The sequence below is a fragment of the Herpailurus yagouaroundi genome, unplaced genomic scaffold (genome assembly GCF_014898765.1).
Source record: "Herpailurus yagouaroundi ecotype Mexico unplaced genomic scaffold, PumYag 530, whole genome shotgun sequence".
Taxonomy (NCBI): domain Eukaryota; kingdom Metazoa; phylum Chordata; class Mammalia; order Carnivora; family Felidae; genus Herpailurus; species Herpailurus yagouaroundi.
Genome location: NW_024412747.1, coordinates 8379175 through 8395853, shown reverse-complemented (window position 1 = coordinate 8395853; position 16679 = coordinate 8379175). Strand labels below are relative to the sequence as shown.

The following is a 16679-nucleotide window of genomic DNA, read 5'->3' as shown; positions in this document are numbered from 1 at the left end:
TTTCTTTCTTTCTTTCTTTCTTTCTTTCTTTCTTTCTTTCTTTCTTTTTGTTTCTTTTCTGGAAGCTTGAAGATGTTCTTTTTACTCTTTGTGTGTTAAAATAAATATGTAACATAAAATTTGCCACTTTAACCATTTGTGAATGTATAGATCAATGGCATTAAGAACGTTCAGACCTCATCAAGATAAAAAGTGTCTGCACAGTGAAGGAAACAATCAGCAAAACTAAAAGGCAGCCAACGGAATAGGAGAAGATATTTGCAAATGACCTATCAGATAAAGGGCTAGTACCCAAAATCTTAAAGATCTTATCAAACTCAACACCGAAAAAACATATCATCCAGTGAAGAAATGGGCAAAGGACACGAATAGACACTTTTCCAAAGAAGACATCCAGATGGCTAACAGACACATGAAAAAAATGCTCAACATCACTCAGCATCAGGGAAATACAAATCAAGACCACAATGAGACAGCACCTCACACCTGTCAGAATGGCTAACATTAACAACTCAGGCAACATCAGATGTTGGCCAGGATGCAGAGAAGGAGGAACCCTTTTACACTGCTGGTGGGAATGCAAACTGGTGCAGCCTCTCTGGAAAACAGTATGGAGGCTCCTCAAAAAATTAAAAATAGAACTACCCTACGACCCAGCAATTGCACTACTAGTGGAATATTACTTGGCGATCAAAAAGAATGAAATCCTGCCATTTGCAACAATGTGAATGGAACTAGAGTGTGTTATGCTAAGTGAAATTAGTCAGAGAAAGACAAATATCATGACTTCACCCATAAGGGGAATTTAAGATGAACATGAGGGAAGGGAAACAAAAATAATATAAAAACAGAGAAGGAGACAAACCATAAGAGACTTCTAAATATAGAGAACAAACTGAGGGTTGCTGGAGGGGTGCTGGGTGGTGGGGATGGGCTAACTGGGTGATGGGCATTAAGGAGGGCACTTGTGATAAGCGCTGGGTGTTATATGTAAGTGATGAACAACTAAATTCTATTCCTGAAATCATTATTACACTATATGTTAACTTAGATTTAAATAAAATAATAGGAGTAAAAGGAAAGTTCACATTGTTTGCAACCATCACCACCAACCTTCCACAGAACTTTTTGCATCATCCAAAATAGAAACTCTGTCTCCCTCCCCCAACCCCTGGCAACTATCTTTCTACTTTCTGTCTCTATGAATTTGACTACTCTGGACACCTCATATAAGTGGAATCGTAGGGTATTCGTCCTTTTGTGACTGGTTTATTTCACTCTGCCTAATGTCCTCAAGCTTCATCCATGCTGTAGCCTGTGTCAGAATTCCCTTCCTTCTTCAGGCTGAACAATACCCCATCGTATGGCCATGCCACATACTATTTATCCATTCATCCATTAATGGCCCCTTGGGTTGCTTCTGTCTCTTGGCTACTGTGAATAATACTGCCATGAACATGGGTGTACAAATATCCGAGTCCCTGCTTTCAATTCTTTTGAATATACACCTAGAAGGGGAGTTTTTGGATCTTATCATAATTCTATGTCTAATTTTTTACCTATTTATTTATTTATTTATTTATTTATTTATTTATTTTGAGAAAGGAGTAAGAGGGAGGGGCAGGGAGAAAGGAAGAGAGAGAGAGAGAGGGAATTCTAAACAGGCTCCACATTCAGCACAAAGATTATGACTGGAGCCAAAATCAAGAATCAGACTCTCAACTGACTGAGCTACCCAGGCTCCCCTCTACATCTAATTTTTTTGAGGAACTCTCTTTAATCTTGAAGTCCCCAAATTTTATCAGAATGTGTCTAGGTGTCAATATTGAGCATCAGGCTGAACATCTAGGAGGCCCTGCATTGATCTTTTCATCTCTCCACAAGCTTTCCTTCTATTATTTTGTTGACTAACCGCTCTGTTTCTTTATCTTTCTTCTCTCCTTTCTGATCTCTGTCAGGTCTGTTCTTCATCTTCTGCATTCATCGTCTCTCATATTTTATATTTCTTTGTCCTTGTATACTATATTCTGGGAGAATTTATTGATTGGATTTTCCAGCTCACATATATTTGATATTCAACTGTCTTTAATCTACTAGTCTTATCTAGCGGAGATTTTTTTTTTTTTAAATCATGAGAATTCTATTTCTTTTTTTTTTTTCTTTTTTTTTTTTTAATTTTTTTTTTTTCAACGTTTATTTATTTTTGGGACAGAGAGAGACAGAGCATGAACGGGCGAGGGGCAGAGAGAGAGGGAGACACAGAATCGGAAACAGGCTCCAGGCTCTGAGCCATCAGCCCAGAGCCCGACGCGGGGCTCGAACTCACAGACCGTGAGATCGTGACCTGGTTGAAGTCGGACGCTTAACCGACTGCGCCACCCAGGCGCCCCGAGAATTCTATTTCTTTTTTATTGCTACTATCTGTCTACCTATCTACCTATCATATGATACTGGCTCAAATCTCTCAGAAAATTAATTTATGTATGTTTCACTGAGGTAAAATTTATATACAATGAACTTCACATGTATAATTTGGTGCATTTTGACAAATATATACACCCATGTATCCACTATTCCAGTCAAGATATAGTGTAGTTTCATCATTCTGGAAAGTCTTCTCCTACCCCTTTCAGGTAAACCTCACTCCTCAGAAGCCATCACTGTTCTGCTGTCTCCCTAGATCAGTCGAACTTCTTACAAATGGAATCATACTCTTCTGTATGCGACTTCCTTTGCCCCACATAATGTTTCTAAAGTTCCCCCAACTGCTGTGTGTTAGCAGTACCCTTTCTCCGTATTATTATTGAGTAGTGTGTTCCATCTCTGGCCTCCTCTGAGGAACGACAACGACCCTCATAAGGCGTCCCGATCTGGAAGACAGCCTCTGGACAAGGAAAGCTGAGGACTGGCACACAAACCTTGGGCCATATGCAAAACTAAAGTAGCGGCTTCTCTGACACCACTGACTTTCGCGTCCTCCAATTTTCTTTTGGTTCTTTTTATAGTTTCCATTCTCCTGCTCAGGTTCTTCATCATTGTGCTCATGTTTTCCTTTAAGTCCTCGAACATGTTAATGAAACAAAGACTTTAAAAGAGTTCATTGCAACTTCTGGATCTCCTGGGGTCTGTTCCTGTTAACTGGTTTTGGTTTCTTGGTTATGGGTCACGTTCTCCTGCTTCTTCCTTTGCCTAATAATTAAGTCTAGACTATGTTTCTTTCCTTTAAAGGGTGTTGAGTTTTGTTTTGGCAGGCAATCCAATCACGAGCAGATCCATTTAATCCTCTTAGACTTGGTTTTCTGTTAGGGTGATCTATTCAGAAAGTGTCCTTCGGGGCGCCTGGGTGGCTCAGTCGGCTAAGCGTCCAACTTGGCTCTGGTCATAATTTCGCGGTTGGTGGGTTCGAGCTCTGCATAGGGGTTTGTGCTGACAGCTCAGAGCCTGGAGCCTGCTTCAGATTCTGTATCTCCTTCTCTCTCTGCCCCTCCCCTGATCGCACTCTCTCTCTCTCTCTCTCAGGAAATGAACATAAAAAAAGAAAAAGAAAAAGAAATTGTCCTTTGTCCTAGAATGTGGACCTCATTCTAGGTGGTCTTATACCTACGGTGTGTCCTTTCTGGGGTTGTGAATAAATGCCCAGGGTGCTCCCAGGATCCCTCCATTCTGGCAAGGTCACAACTCCAATGTCTCTCAGTGGTGTAAACCTGAGGCTACCTCCCTTCAGCTCTCACACCCTGGTATAAAACCGCTCATACCTCCGTTCAGCTCTCATGCCCAGAGCAGCCACTGTCTGCAGGGCCTCTGGGTCTCACTGAGCGAGCAGAGCCCAGCTCTCAGCCAAGCGTGACAAGGAACGCCCATGCTGACCTCTGGGGACTTCTCACCTTGAGCCGCTCTCTCCTCTTCTGTACTCTGCCCTGTAAACTCCAGCCACTTCGGCAGACCCCAACTCCAATCTCTGCCTCCTTAGCTCAGCAAGACCACCAAACTCTGTTTAGGCTCCACATACACAGGGGTTTGGTAAATAATCCCAGGTAGAAGGCTGGGGTGAACACGGGGCTCACAGAAAGTGTTTCCCTTTCCTCAAAAATCACAGTCTTGTAATTGCCAACCCCTGAAAACAGGTGCCTTGTATTTTGTGGAGTTTTATAACTGTTACAGTATGGAAAGGCAGTCAACTGTCAAGTACTCCACTGTGGCCAGAAGCAGAATTCAACGGTATATACTTTTAAGTTTCCTTCTGTTTCCCGTATCAACTGCTTCCTCACAGCTTTGCTTTTATGTTTGAGACTGATGCCTGTGTTTTATGTGATTTGGGTTATTATTCAGAGGGTGTTTCCGTTAGTGTTTTCAGAATGCTTATAATTTTATTATTATTATCTTTTAACGTTTATTTATTTTTGAGAGAAAGAGATAGAACGTGAGGAGAGGGGCAGAGAGAGAGAGGGAGACACAGAATCCAAAGCAGGCTCCAGGCTCTGAGCTGTCAGCACAGAGCCCGATGCGGCGCTTGAACTTACGAGCAGTGAGACCATGACCTGAGCCGAAGTGGGACTCAGCCCCGACTGAGCCGCATAGGTGCCCCTCAGAATGCTTATAATTTTAAAGTGCTTCCAGCACACTATTAATACACATGCATTAAACGGTTATGAGCTCTTCTTTAAAAAGTACTCTAGTTGTGTTTTTTTTCCCTAAAAACACCTACCAGGATTCTGATGATAAACTTACCTTCATAATTGGCAGGAGATCTTCTACTTTGTGCACCTTTTCCAGAGCCTCTCTGACTTCCAACAATCCTTTAGGATTATTAGCTCTTTAAGAGAGAAAAAGAGACAGAGACAGAGACAGAGGCAGATGGCAAGTAAAATTAATACAGAAATGTAATATACAATTCTATTCCTTGCTATTACCTTAAGCTTTAATGGAGCTACTCAGTTATGAGTAGCTCCATAGTCAAAATGGTGGGCCCAAACAAAAGTTTCTGAATATGGGGATGGTTTAATCCTAATGAATTTGGGGCCGCAGATGACAATTAAGAAAACAGATAGAAGCCCATCTAGAAGGTGAAACGGAGAAACAGAACAGATTGCTGGCCAGTGGTCGTATATACATGCACGGGTCTCTGGTCATAATTTGGTGATGACGCCTTGATTCTCATAGACCAATTTTGAAATTAGAAGTGAATTTTTTTTTTTTTCCTTTCTACAGTTGCTCAAACGGAAATATCCTGCTAGGTTTTTGTGCCACTTTTATATTTACTTGGTGATAACTATCCATTCAGAATTCTTTTTTCCCCATGTTCTGTTCACTGTGGGTTCACTCTATGGCCTTTCAGGTGAGAGAGAATGAATATTACGGCTGAAACCCCAAATAAAGAAATTCAAAGAAACGTCCTGCTTTTCAGAGAAGGAGATGAGAAAAGTCACAGTATCGTAAGATTAAAACATTTCATGGATTCTGTACAGCTGTTAAAAGAAGGCTGGTAAGGGGCGCCTGGGTGGCTCAGTCGGTTAAGCGTCCGACTTCAGCTCAGGTCACGATCTCGCGGTCCGCGAGTTCGAGCCCCGCGTCGGGCTCTGGGCTGATGGCTCAGAGCCTGGAGCCTGCTTCCGATTCTGTGTCTCCCTCTCTCTCTGCCCCTCCCCCGTTCATGCTGTGTCTCTCTCTGTCTCAAAAATAAATAAACGTTAAAAAAAAAAATTAAAGAAAAAAAAAAAAAAGAAGGCTGGTAAGTCATTACTGAAAGGCTTTACAACTCCAAACACTGTGTCAACATTTGACAGACTTTGTTTAGTCTGTCAATAGGCTTAGTTTTCAAGTTTCACAGATACAACTACTGTAAACTCTATCAAAGCTAGCGATTACCGTGAAAAAGAAAATTGAACGATTACCCGTGATAAACAAGAATCCTATCTTTAATAAAATGAAGAATTTTCTCAAAATATTCCAGGTATCTCATGTTGATCACCTGGCCCCTGAAAGGAAAAAAAAAAAAAATTAAGAATCGTTTTAGAAAGGACTGTATCGGAAACAACATCTAACTTCCAAGTGAATTCAAGAGAACGGTAAGAGAGCTGTGAGAATAATGTAGCAAAACAGTCTGGAAACTGTGCTTATTTGCACCCGGTGCATGGAAGAAGCAAAGAACTGTCTTGGCAGGATTGCCCGTCAGCTCTTGCAGCTTTTCCTGGTAGGAGAGGCACCAAACTCAGGCCCGGAGATGCCAAAATGAGGAGAAAAATCCTCAAGTACTTCTACGACGTTCAGCCTTTTTATGCCAATTTCCTTCATGAATCCCTGGACTTTTTCTCCTCTCCTTTGGTTCTCCTGGTAGTTCTCCTGTGGTCCAGCTCACACACAGGCTTCATCTCCTCTGCCCACTCTAAATATTATTTTACTCAGGGCACCTGGGTGGCTCAGTCGGTTAAGTGTCTGACTTCAGCTCAGGTCACGATCTCGTGGTTCATGGATTCGAGCCGGGCGTCGGGCTCTGGGCTGACGGCTCGGAGCCTGGAGCCTGCTTTGGATTCCGTGTCTCCCTCTCTTTCTCTGCCCCTCCCCTGCTAGCGCTCTGTCTCTCTTTCTCTCAAAAATGAAATAAATAAATAAATTTTACTCACATTTCTGTCCCCACCTCCTAGTTTTCAAACTCTCTCCCAGAACTTCATGTACAGCCGACATACTGATGGACACATCCAACCGGCATGCGTGTGTACAACGTGTTACACACCCAACCGCTCCCTGGGCATCACTCCCCAGATTCCCTACAGACATCTCAAACCTCAGGTTCGTAACCGTGCACGGGAAGTCACTCCCGTACCCTGCACTTCCCCCCCAGCGCCAGCCCCCAAATGTGGCCATCTCCTTTCTGTCCTATTGTCACCTGGCCTATTGGAAGGACCTCGCACCTGAGCCAGAGAGGGGACCGCCTCCCTGTGGGTCCCTACGCTCTCCTCCATTTCCAACCTGGCGCCAGTGCTCCTGATTCTGCACTCTCTCCTCCGTCTCTTCCGCTCCCCCTCCCTTGCACACTTGTTCACCAGAATTATCACACAGTCTCTTCCTAAGAGGAGAGACTGGAGAGGGAACATGGCACGCACTGCATTCTTCCTGCAGCTGGACTCACTCTAAGGAGTGTAGGCGGGACCCTGCAGGTACAGAACTAATCCGTGTGGGCCCTTTTCAAAAAGTCCCCGGGAGAGGATCAAGGGTCGTTCATCCACGGTCTCCATGACCTGTCTATTTAGAACAAACTCCTGTGCAAACAGGAAAGATGCACAAAGGGTTCCTACCTGATTAAATTGATGTGGTTGTTAAAACCTCTGCTAAGACTTCGTGCTGGCATCTGATCTAACCACAGCACCGGCTGGTCCGGGTCAGCAATCCTGTAAACCAGAGCTTGTTAAAGATGGAGGCCTTATACAACCTAGAAATGTTCAAAAGCATTACCAATGAAACAGGATGAGTCTTTGCAAAGAGTGGGGAGAAAGCAAGTACTCGGCCCATTATCTAAAAGTATGCCACACCAACCTGCTAACTCCAAATAAATGTTCCAATTGGAGCCAGTAGGAAGTCAGTATAGGTTTACTAGAAGAGTAGTATTTTTCTCATGTCAATGAGTATCAGTAGCTCCCCCCTAAGCCATAGCTGGTTAGCCAGGCACACACTTCAACTATCAAGGGACCAGTACACTACAGTTCATTCAAAGGTACACCCCAGATAATGCGTTCTTTCCAAGAGACTGCTTTGTCTAAAACACTTCGCTTAAAAATGTGCTTGGAAACTTGAGAGCAGTTAGTTCCTGTATTTTGTAAACATCGGCCGAAGGTGTTTCAAAGAATAATGATGCCAGCAATTTCCAACAAACTGTAGAGAGGAAAAAGTAACTTACAAGGCATAGTGTTAGTAATCAAAACAGAATTCGAAACCCGTCGACTGAGTGGGAGGGGCAGGCTCCCAGTAATGGAATGAATATGTCACGGGGGTGCAAGGTACAGCGTAAGGACCACAGTCAGTCCTACTATAACGGTGTTGTGTGGGGCAGACGGGAGCTACATCTGTGGTGAACACAGCGCAATGTACAGATGTGCCTAGACTCGCATGATACCTCATGTCGGCTCCACTAGCCAAAGACACCTGTTACCCAGAGGAGCCTTCTATTATTTTACAATGATAACCCTTCTAGTTTATTTCCATTTAAACATGAGTTTAGGGGCGCCTGGGTGGCGCAGTCGGTTAAGCGTCCGACTTCAGCCAGGTCACGATCTCGCGGTCCGTGAGTTCGAGCCCCGCGTCAGGCTCTGGGCTGATGGCTCAGAGCCTGGAGACTGTTTCCGATTCTGTGTCTCCCTCTTTCTCTGCCCCTCCCCTGTTCATGCTCTGTCTCTCTCTGTCCCAAAAATAAATAAACGTTGAAAAAAAAAATTAAAAAAAAAATAAAAATAAAAATAAACACGAGTTTAATTAGTTACCGTCTCCACTTTACTGCAATGTCAAACATGTCTCTCCACTGCATCAGCCGTGTTTTCCCATTCATTCGAACTTTCGAGTTGGTCCACGTACGCTGTACAGCTTGCATGACTTCCAACGCTGCCAAGCCCATGGCTGAAAGAAGCAAATATTGAGAAAACAAGGGTTTGTGAGTTCACTTCCGAGGGACTGATGTTCACCTACTCTGCAGAGTCTCGGTGATAACTTGAGTCACCGTATAAAAAAAGAATTGTAGGGCGCCTGGGTGGCTCAGTCGGTTAAGCGTCCGACTTCAGCTCAGGTCACGATCTCGCGGTCCGTGAGTTCGAGCCCCGCATCGGGCTCTGGGCTGATGGCTCGGAGCCTGGAGCCTGCTTGATTCTGTGTCTCCCTCTCTCTCTGCCCCTCCCCCATTCATGCTCTGTCTCAAAAATAAATAAACTAAAAAAAAAAAAAAAAAAAAGAATTGTACGTATTGGTAATTTAACAAGACCAGAGATACGCCACAATCGTGTCAGTCTTCATAAAACTAACATCTATCAGAGGAAATTAGAGGCACCCCCCCCCCCCGAAGCTGTCTCCTCCCAGCTCTGCCTCTTAAAGAACTGGAGATTCAAATTCTCCCTCGCTCCCACACTAAGCAAACCGCTCCCGTGGACGAGCCGTCAGATCCACAGCCACAGCTGACGACCCATATTCTACATCAACAGGGTGGCGACAACACCAAGGCCACACAGGAAGCTCTCTTTCAGAATTCAGTGTGAATGAATCTCTACAGTTTTGTCCGGATCAAATGGGGATTTATGAGTTGGCACAAATGATTTTTTTTTTTTTTTTTACGCGCAACATGGTTTGACGATTCTTGCTCTTATGTCAGCAACCTGTCCGTTTTCGGATGGTTTCAGGATACCTCTGTGTATTCTCTTGTTTGGCAGGAAGCCAGGCGTTTCATACTGCATCAGGGATCCCAAACGATCAGCTACACAGATCAGCTCTTGTACCTCTGGCTTATAACTCTCAAAGTTCTGATGTAACACGTCTCTGGAAGGAACACGACATACGCGGTTAGGGACTTTACAACAGAGGTCTGCTAATCCAATTTTACCTGAGGAGCAGTCATTTCCTCCACTGGAGAACTGATCGAGAAATCTATGACCACAGGATCTTGACCCCAGTGCTTGGCACCCAATCTTACACAAATTAGAAGAATCTTTACGCGTGTATGCGCACAATTATTATCACACGCTTGTGAGTAACACTGGTAACTAGAGTGCAATTCAGAAGGCACTTCTGGCCATTATTTGCTTCATAAACTTCCCCAGGATACATAACCTGCATGGACTGACTTTATCAACAAGCAACCAAATCTCTGCCCTATGTCTCTCCCCCACCCCTGCCTCAGGTTGCATTAGACCAAGTGTACCTGGGATGGCCTGGGGCCTATTAATCGTTTGGCTGCCTACCTGCCCTAAGTGTGCATAACAGAGTTTGCAATGTTAGGTTACAGGTTGTGTAGAGGCCCACAAGACCACCCTTGGGTCCCATAATCCGCTGGGAGGGCTCACAGGACTCCACAGTTGTACTCATGGCTGTGATTTAGCACAGCAGGACACAGGCACAATCCTCAAAGGGGAAAAGCTCAGGGGGCGAAACGCAGAGGAAACCAGGCGCAAGCTTCCAAGGGTCCTGTCCCAGGGGAGACACTCAGGATTAAACCCCCCTCCCTGCTGTGTGAAATGCTAACCAGGAAGCTCATTAGATACTCAGTGCCCAGGGTTTTTTATCAGACGCTGATCGTGTAAACAGCCTTTGCCTGGGAATTACTCAAATTCCAAATACTCAGAGGCAAAGCAAGTGTTTAACATAAATCATATTGTTTGTACAAGCAGCTTTGGCACACAGTGAGCCACTCGTATGAGTTCTGGGCATGATGGGAACCCTCCTGAAATCCACGTTCCCAGACGCCACCCAGGGGCCGGCCTTGCAAGCAGACTTTTCCAGGGACAGCAGTGCACGCCTGCCTAGGTTCGTGCTTTTCTGCACATGGGTACTTCTCTAAAATGGGGTGGTAGAGAATATATATAACTTCTCTGAGCAATCTCTTCTTTTTATTACTTTTGGTTAGATAATGGTCTCACTGCTTCCACAAGTATTGGTATGTGGAGTTTTCATCTTTTTTTGTTTTTAAAGTATATTCAAATTTCCAGTGTGGATTTTATCTTTAATCTATATTTTAATATGTGTGCTTTTAAATTTCCAAATAATGAAGATTTTACCGTAGTCTACTGTGGCACCAGTTATTTGAAATGTATTTAAATATGAGTAAGTGGTCAGTCTTTATAAATGACCAAAGTGTACTTGAAAAGACTATGTATTCTTCGATTACTGGGTACACAGTTCTATAGCAGAATAATAGGCCAAGTCTGTTAATCGTGATGTTCAGAAAGTCTAAATCTTTACTAGTTTTGTGTGTGTGTGTGACTGATCAAAAATTAGAATCTCTCATTAGGATACTGAATCTATTGATTTCTCTGTGTATTTCTTTCAATTTGTAAAGTTATTTTAGTAGGTATATATAAGTTTAAATTTACATCTTTCCTGGTGATTTGAACCTCTGTCCTTATGTAGTAACAATCTTTGTTCTTAGTAATTAAAAAAAAATTTAAATCCATTAATATAAACATACCTACATCAGGAATCTTTTGATGTTTCCCATGTAGAATTTTGTCCATCCCTTTACTTTCAATCTTTCTGTGTCCTTAAGCATTACATGTCTCTTGTAGAAAGCATTTAACTGGATTTTTAAAACAGTCAGGGGTGCCTGGGTGGCTCAGAGGTTAAGCGTCCAACTTGGGCTCAGGCCATGATCTCGCAGTTCGTGGGTTTGAGCTCCTCATCGGGCTCTGTGCTGACAGCTCAGAGCCTGGAGCCTGCTTCAGATTATGTGTCTCCCTCTCTCTCGGCCCCTCCCAGACTCACGCTCTGTCTCTCTCTCTCAAAAATAAATTAACATTAAAAAAAAATTCAAATCCAACTATGTCTGTCTTTTGACATTTAAAAATCCATTTATATTTATTGTCATTATTAATATACCTGGTTCATTTCAACCTATTCTTATTTTTTTCTTTTTATTTGCCCTACTTTTTTATGCCTCCTCTCTTTCCCCTCTTTTCTGGTTGATTGTAGACTTTATTTTTTATTTTTTTACTCGTCCACTAATATAGAAGCTATACACTTTGTTTCTAACTTTTAGTACTCATTCTAGTATTTTAAATATTTATGTATAACTTAAAGCTTCAACATATATTTAACTCATATTCCCTTAGCATACTTAATTCTTACGGTCTCTCAACTTCCTTGCTATTGTTCCCAGTATTTTATTTCTATCATTTTATAAAGCCCCCAAACCAGGCATTATTTTATATAGACAATACTTATTTAGACTTACCAATTTGTCATGCTTACCATTTTCTTTTCTCATTATTCCTTCTTGTATCTCAAATTTTGCCTGTGGCCAACTACCTTTTTCTTTAATTGCATTCCTTAAGAGATTTTTAGTGAATGGCAGGTGATGGTTAGTTCAGTTTTTGATTATGGAATATATATTTATTTGGTCTATATTCATAAAAGATAGTTTTGCTGGATACAGAACTTTAGGTTGAAAGTTATTTTTTTTCTTGCAGCACTTTGAAGATAGTCTATTATCTTCTCACTGCCATTTTGATGTTGAGGGGTTTATAGTCAGTCCAATTATTGACCATAAGTAGGTGATAGGATTTTTCTGTTTAAAAAATTTTCTCCTTATGTGTTCTCCTATTACTCATGGTGTGTCTGGATATGGCTTTCTTGTCATTTATGCAACTTTTTAAAAGAATCTGTGGATTTATATTTCCTTAGTTCTGGGAAATTGTTAGCTATTATTTCTTCAAAAACTGCCTCTCCTCCATTCTCTTCTCCCAAGATTTCAATCAGATATATGCTAGACATTCTTACATCTTCCACATCTTCTATATCATGTTTTCTAACACCTGGACTCTCTGTGCCACAGTTTAGATTAATTCCTAATGCTCCACCTTCCAATTAAGCAAGTTTCTCTCACCTATGTCTAATTTGCTGTTAAGCTTACCTACTGAATTCTCCATTTCAGTATTTTCTATTCTCAAAGCTTCCAATTTATTTTTAATCTGCCTGGTCATTTTTGATAATCTCTTATTTCTTGCTCATGTTTCTGATTTCTTCATAATTTCTCTCAACAATTTCATTTGGTGTTAGAGACTGCATTCAACAATTCCAATACTTGAAGCCCTTGAGGGTCTAAGTCTGTTGTTTGTTATTCCTGTTGATTTTGACATATGGTTTTGGTGATCTTGGTTTTTGACTCTCATTCTAATGATCTTAATCTACGGAAATACTTGGACCCCAAATTGGCACTACTTTCTTTCCACGCAGGTTTGCATTTGCTCTTGTTGAGATCCTGTGAATATGGTCCCCCAATATGGGGCTGATTTAGCTCCTTGAAAAAGTTTAGCAAGCCTATCTTGCTTAGACCTTAAGGCCTCCCACTGTAGTGGCTGTTACATGCCTTTACCTCCAGGACACTTTTTGCTTTTCAAATGTGCTTATCATTCACCACTCTAGTTTGAATCTGCCACCAACAACGCCCCCCCCCCCCCCCACCCCGGCTTGTCTTTCTTTTTACAGCATGAGGGGATCGATCTTTGCAGATTTTTCTTAATTTTTAAGGCATTGCTAGACTCCCAGGAATTAATTTCTGTTCTAATTGTTTTTGTAATGGGATAGCCCTTTAGCCTGTATGTTTTGCCATAATGCAAGCAGTAGTTGACCAGCAGTGTAATTTCAAACTTCTGGCTTTAAGTAATTTGTTTCAAAAGTAACATGCTGGGGCGTCTGGGTGGCCCAGCAGGTTAAGCGTCTGACTTCAGCTCAGGTCATGATCTCACAGTTTGTGGGTTTGAGCCCCACGTCGGGCTCTCTGCTGACAGCTGGGAGCCTGGAACCCGCTTCAGATTGTGTCTCCCTCTCTCTCTGCCCCTCCCCTGCTCATGCTCATGCTCATGCTCCGTCTCTCTCAAAAATAAAATAAAATAAAAATAAACTAACATGGTAATAATAATGCATATCAAAAACTGCCAGTAAGTACATTTGAAGTTTGAAGATTGCATCAAATTAGCAGGGAAGGCCAGGCTACCAGGAGAGATGATATCCAAAGGTAAGTTTCAAGGTGCCGTATAAAGTAAACTATTTGCAGACATATCAAATCCAAAAACAAATACTTGAGAGACGTGGGTAGAAAGCCGTTTACTGAGCAAGAGATATCATGATAAGCTTATAGTTCAGTCTTGAAAAAAGTCATTTTATTTAAAGCACTTACTTTATGTGGGGCTGTAACCCTGGCTGCTCTTCATAATCTTCTATGAGGAAAGGCAGATTTTTAGCCCAGTGGTCTTTAAAGCTTCCAGGCAGGTCCACATCAATGTTATATTCCGTAAGGGGAGTATCGAGGTGTGCGTGAAGATACCGAGAATACTCTGCAGGTATGAGACGAGATCTGACACACCCACATCGGACACACGCCCCCAAATATCGCTCCAGAAGGATTTCTTCTCGCTGGCTGTCATACAACTGCTCTGTGACAAACTGTTAATTCCCAGAATCCTAAAGGGTGGCTCCAAATTGTAGTAAGTCGCTAACATCACATGATACAGGGTAACTGAAGTTACCAGGGTCAAATATAAGCCAGTCAATCAGGGTCCACTTTGGCTAAATTTTAATCATCCTTCCATGGACACCATCAAATATCTCACTTTTTAGCTGCAGAGTCTGAGAATCCAAGTTCAGTGTCGGAGCCTGGTTTTCTGTCAACTGATATAAATCAACTGACCATGTACATGATTTCATCAACTGACTGCTGCTTATCTCTACGGAAGCAGTGCAGAAAAGGACCAGAACATGGAGTGCCCCTCCTTCAGTCTACAGCTCCCACGTTCTACTAACCCGGGAAACAAGAGGAAATTGTAATTTACAGTGAGGAGCTATGCTGTCCAGTAGGCAGCCCCCAGACACCTAGCTAGTGAATACTTAAAATGTGGCCAGTGTAACTGAGAAACTGTATTTTAAATGTTAATTTAATTACTCTAAACCTAAAAACTGATATTTGAGTCAATTATTAGAAAACTTTAGTCTATTTGGAACAACTCACATGTATGAACCTACTTTTTCAACTTTAAATTTTACAAAACAGGACTTCAAATTAAGAATTTCCAACAAAAATTCGGGGCGCCTGGGTGGCTCAGCCAGTTAAGCATCAGACTCTCGACTTTGGCTCAGCTCATGATCTCACGGTTTCGTGAGTTTCAGCCCAACGTCAAGCTCCATGCTGGCACTGAGGAGCATGCTTGGGATTCTCTCCCTCCCTCTCTCGCTGCCCCTCCCCACACTCTAAAAAACTTAAGAAAAAAAAGTTTTTGACAAAAAAAAAAAGGTATTTGACAACAGAACTTCCAATAAAAATTTAACATCCAATGTAAGGATAAACATGTAAGTATAAAGATGTGCTGTAAATATAAAATATACACATTTCAAAGACTTAGTAAAAAAAATAACGTAAAATATCTGATACTAACAAATAGTGTTTTCATAATAATTACATGTTGAACTGATATTATGCATACACTGCATCAAATAAAATGTATTATAAAATTAATTCCACCTGTTTATTTTTACTTTTTTTAACGTGACTACTAAAAACTTAAAACTGCAGGGCTCATAAATTTTTACAGTTGGGCAGTAGTGGTATGAGAGGGTTTTTGATGACAAAGGAAAGAGGAAAAAGGGGAGTAAAGGTCTGAGCTCTGTACGAACAACAAAAATGTTATATCGTGATGAGCACTGAAAGTATACAGAATCGTCAAATCATTGCACCGTGTGCCTAGAACAAGTGTAACACTGTATGTTAAGTATGCTTCAATAAAAAACAAATCCATTTTGGAACAAAACAAAAAAACAACAAAACAAAAATATAGTTTTATATGGCAGAGAAAAGGTGAGATTCTGCCTCATCAAAAGATGACATAAAGATTTGCTTTCTTCCTCATCCCAACTGAATATCTCCAAAGTAGGTGAGAATTCTGATATGAAGGAGATATGTCAAAGCTACCAAGTTTACATTTAACAACAAAAACCTCAGAAAATGTTACTTTCCTATTACTCCTATGTCTCCAGACCAGGTGTAATGAGACCCATCCCATACCCAGATGGTTGTCACGTTTAGCTCAAAATAGGTTTCTTTTGACTTGAGTAAAATTTTTTTAACTTTTTTAACATTAAAGAGAAAAAAAATCCACAGGAAGTGATAGACAAAGTATGCGACTGGTCTCTAGAAGACAGGGGTCTTATCTAGTCCACCAAGGGATGGCCGTGTTCATGTTTCCTAGTGCCTTCGAGACTCAGCTGTCTCATACGACACAAGCGACAAGCAATATGATTTATGTGGCTCTGAGCATCCAAATTCAATGCTTCGGCAATTTTGTGACTTACCTCGGAGATATTTCACTTTCAGATACTCTGGGCTAGCCTTCTGGCCTGGAAGAGGATCATTTAGCATAACTTTAGTTTGTGCTTTTATTCCTTCGTAAAACTGTCCCATCGCAACATGGCTGAGTCCTTTCATATACTGGCACACCTCATTATAGGGTTCTAGCTGCAGACACCGCTGAGGCATGGAGGGAGAAAATGCCCCATTAGTTTCAATACAGTTGCAGATAACTCTTAAGTGCTTTATTCTTCAATCTGGAATTAGAAGGGCTTTCCCTCCAGGCTAAATCAGACCAAATGCATGCTCTGTAAATCAGTCTCTAGGACACAGCAGTGGTTTTTTTCTCTTTCTTTTTGCGGAGGTATAAACATTACCTTGCCCTTCTCTCTAGTCATTTCACTAAATTTTGTTGAAGAATGATCCCAGGGGCGCCTGGGTGGCTCAGTCAGTCGAGTGACTGACTCTTGGTTTGGGCACACATCACGATCCATGCAGTTCGTGGGATCGAGCCCTGCATCGGGCTCTGCACCGACAGCGTGGAGCCTGCTTGGGATTCTCTCTCTCCCTCTCCCTCTCTCAAAGTCAATAAACAGTTAAAAAAAAAAAAAAGAAAAAGAAAAAAAAAAGGCTCCACGAGCTGTTACAGTGCTTCTCA

General features: G+C 41.9%; 1 protein-coding gene across 1 annotated transcript in view; it reads right to left on the bottom strand.

The window, feature by feature from the left end:
- TTC13 (tetratricopeptide repeat domain 13) overlaps nucleotides 1–16679 on the bottom strand; it is a gene marked incomplete at its 5' end in the record, with an annotated part of 62561 nt that overhangs the window by 15247 nt on the left and 30635 nt on the right. The window contains 7 exons of the mRNA XM_040464946.1: nucleotides 4729–4813; nucleotides 5892–5975; nucleotides 7293–7385; nucleotides 8472–8604; nucleotides 9380–9510; nucleotides 13862–14018; nucleotides 16027–16201. Of these exons, the coding sequence (XP_040320880.1) occupies nucleotides 4729–4813; nucleotides 5892–5975; nucleotides 7293–7385; nucleotides 8472–8604; nucleotides 9380–9510; nucleotides 13862–14018; nucleotides 16027–16201 (858 nt within the window). The remainder of the gene's footprint in view (nucleotides 1–4728; nucleotides 4814–5891; nucleotides 5976–7292; nucleotides 7386–8471; nucleotides 8605–9379; nucleotides 9511–13861; nucleotides 14019–16026; nucleotides 16202–16679) is intronic.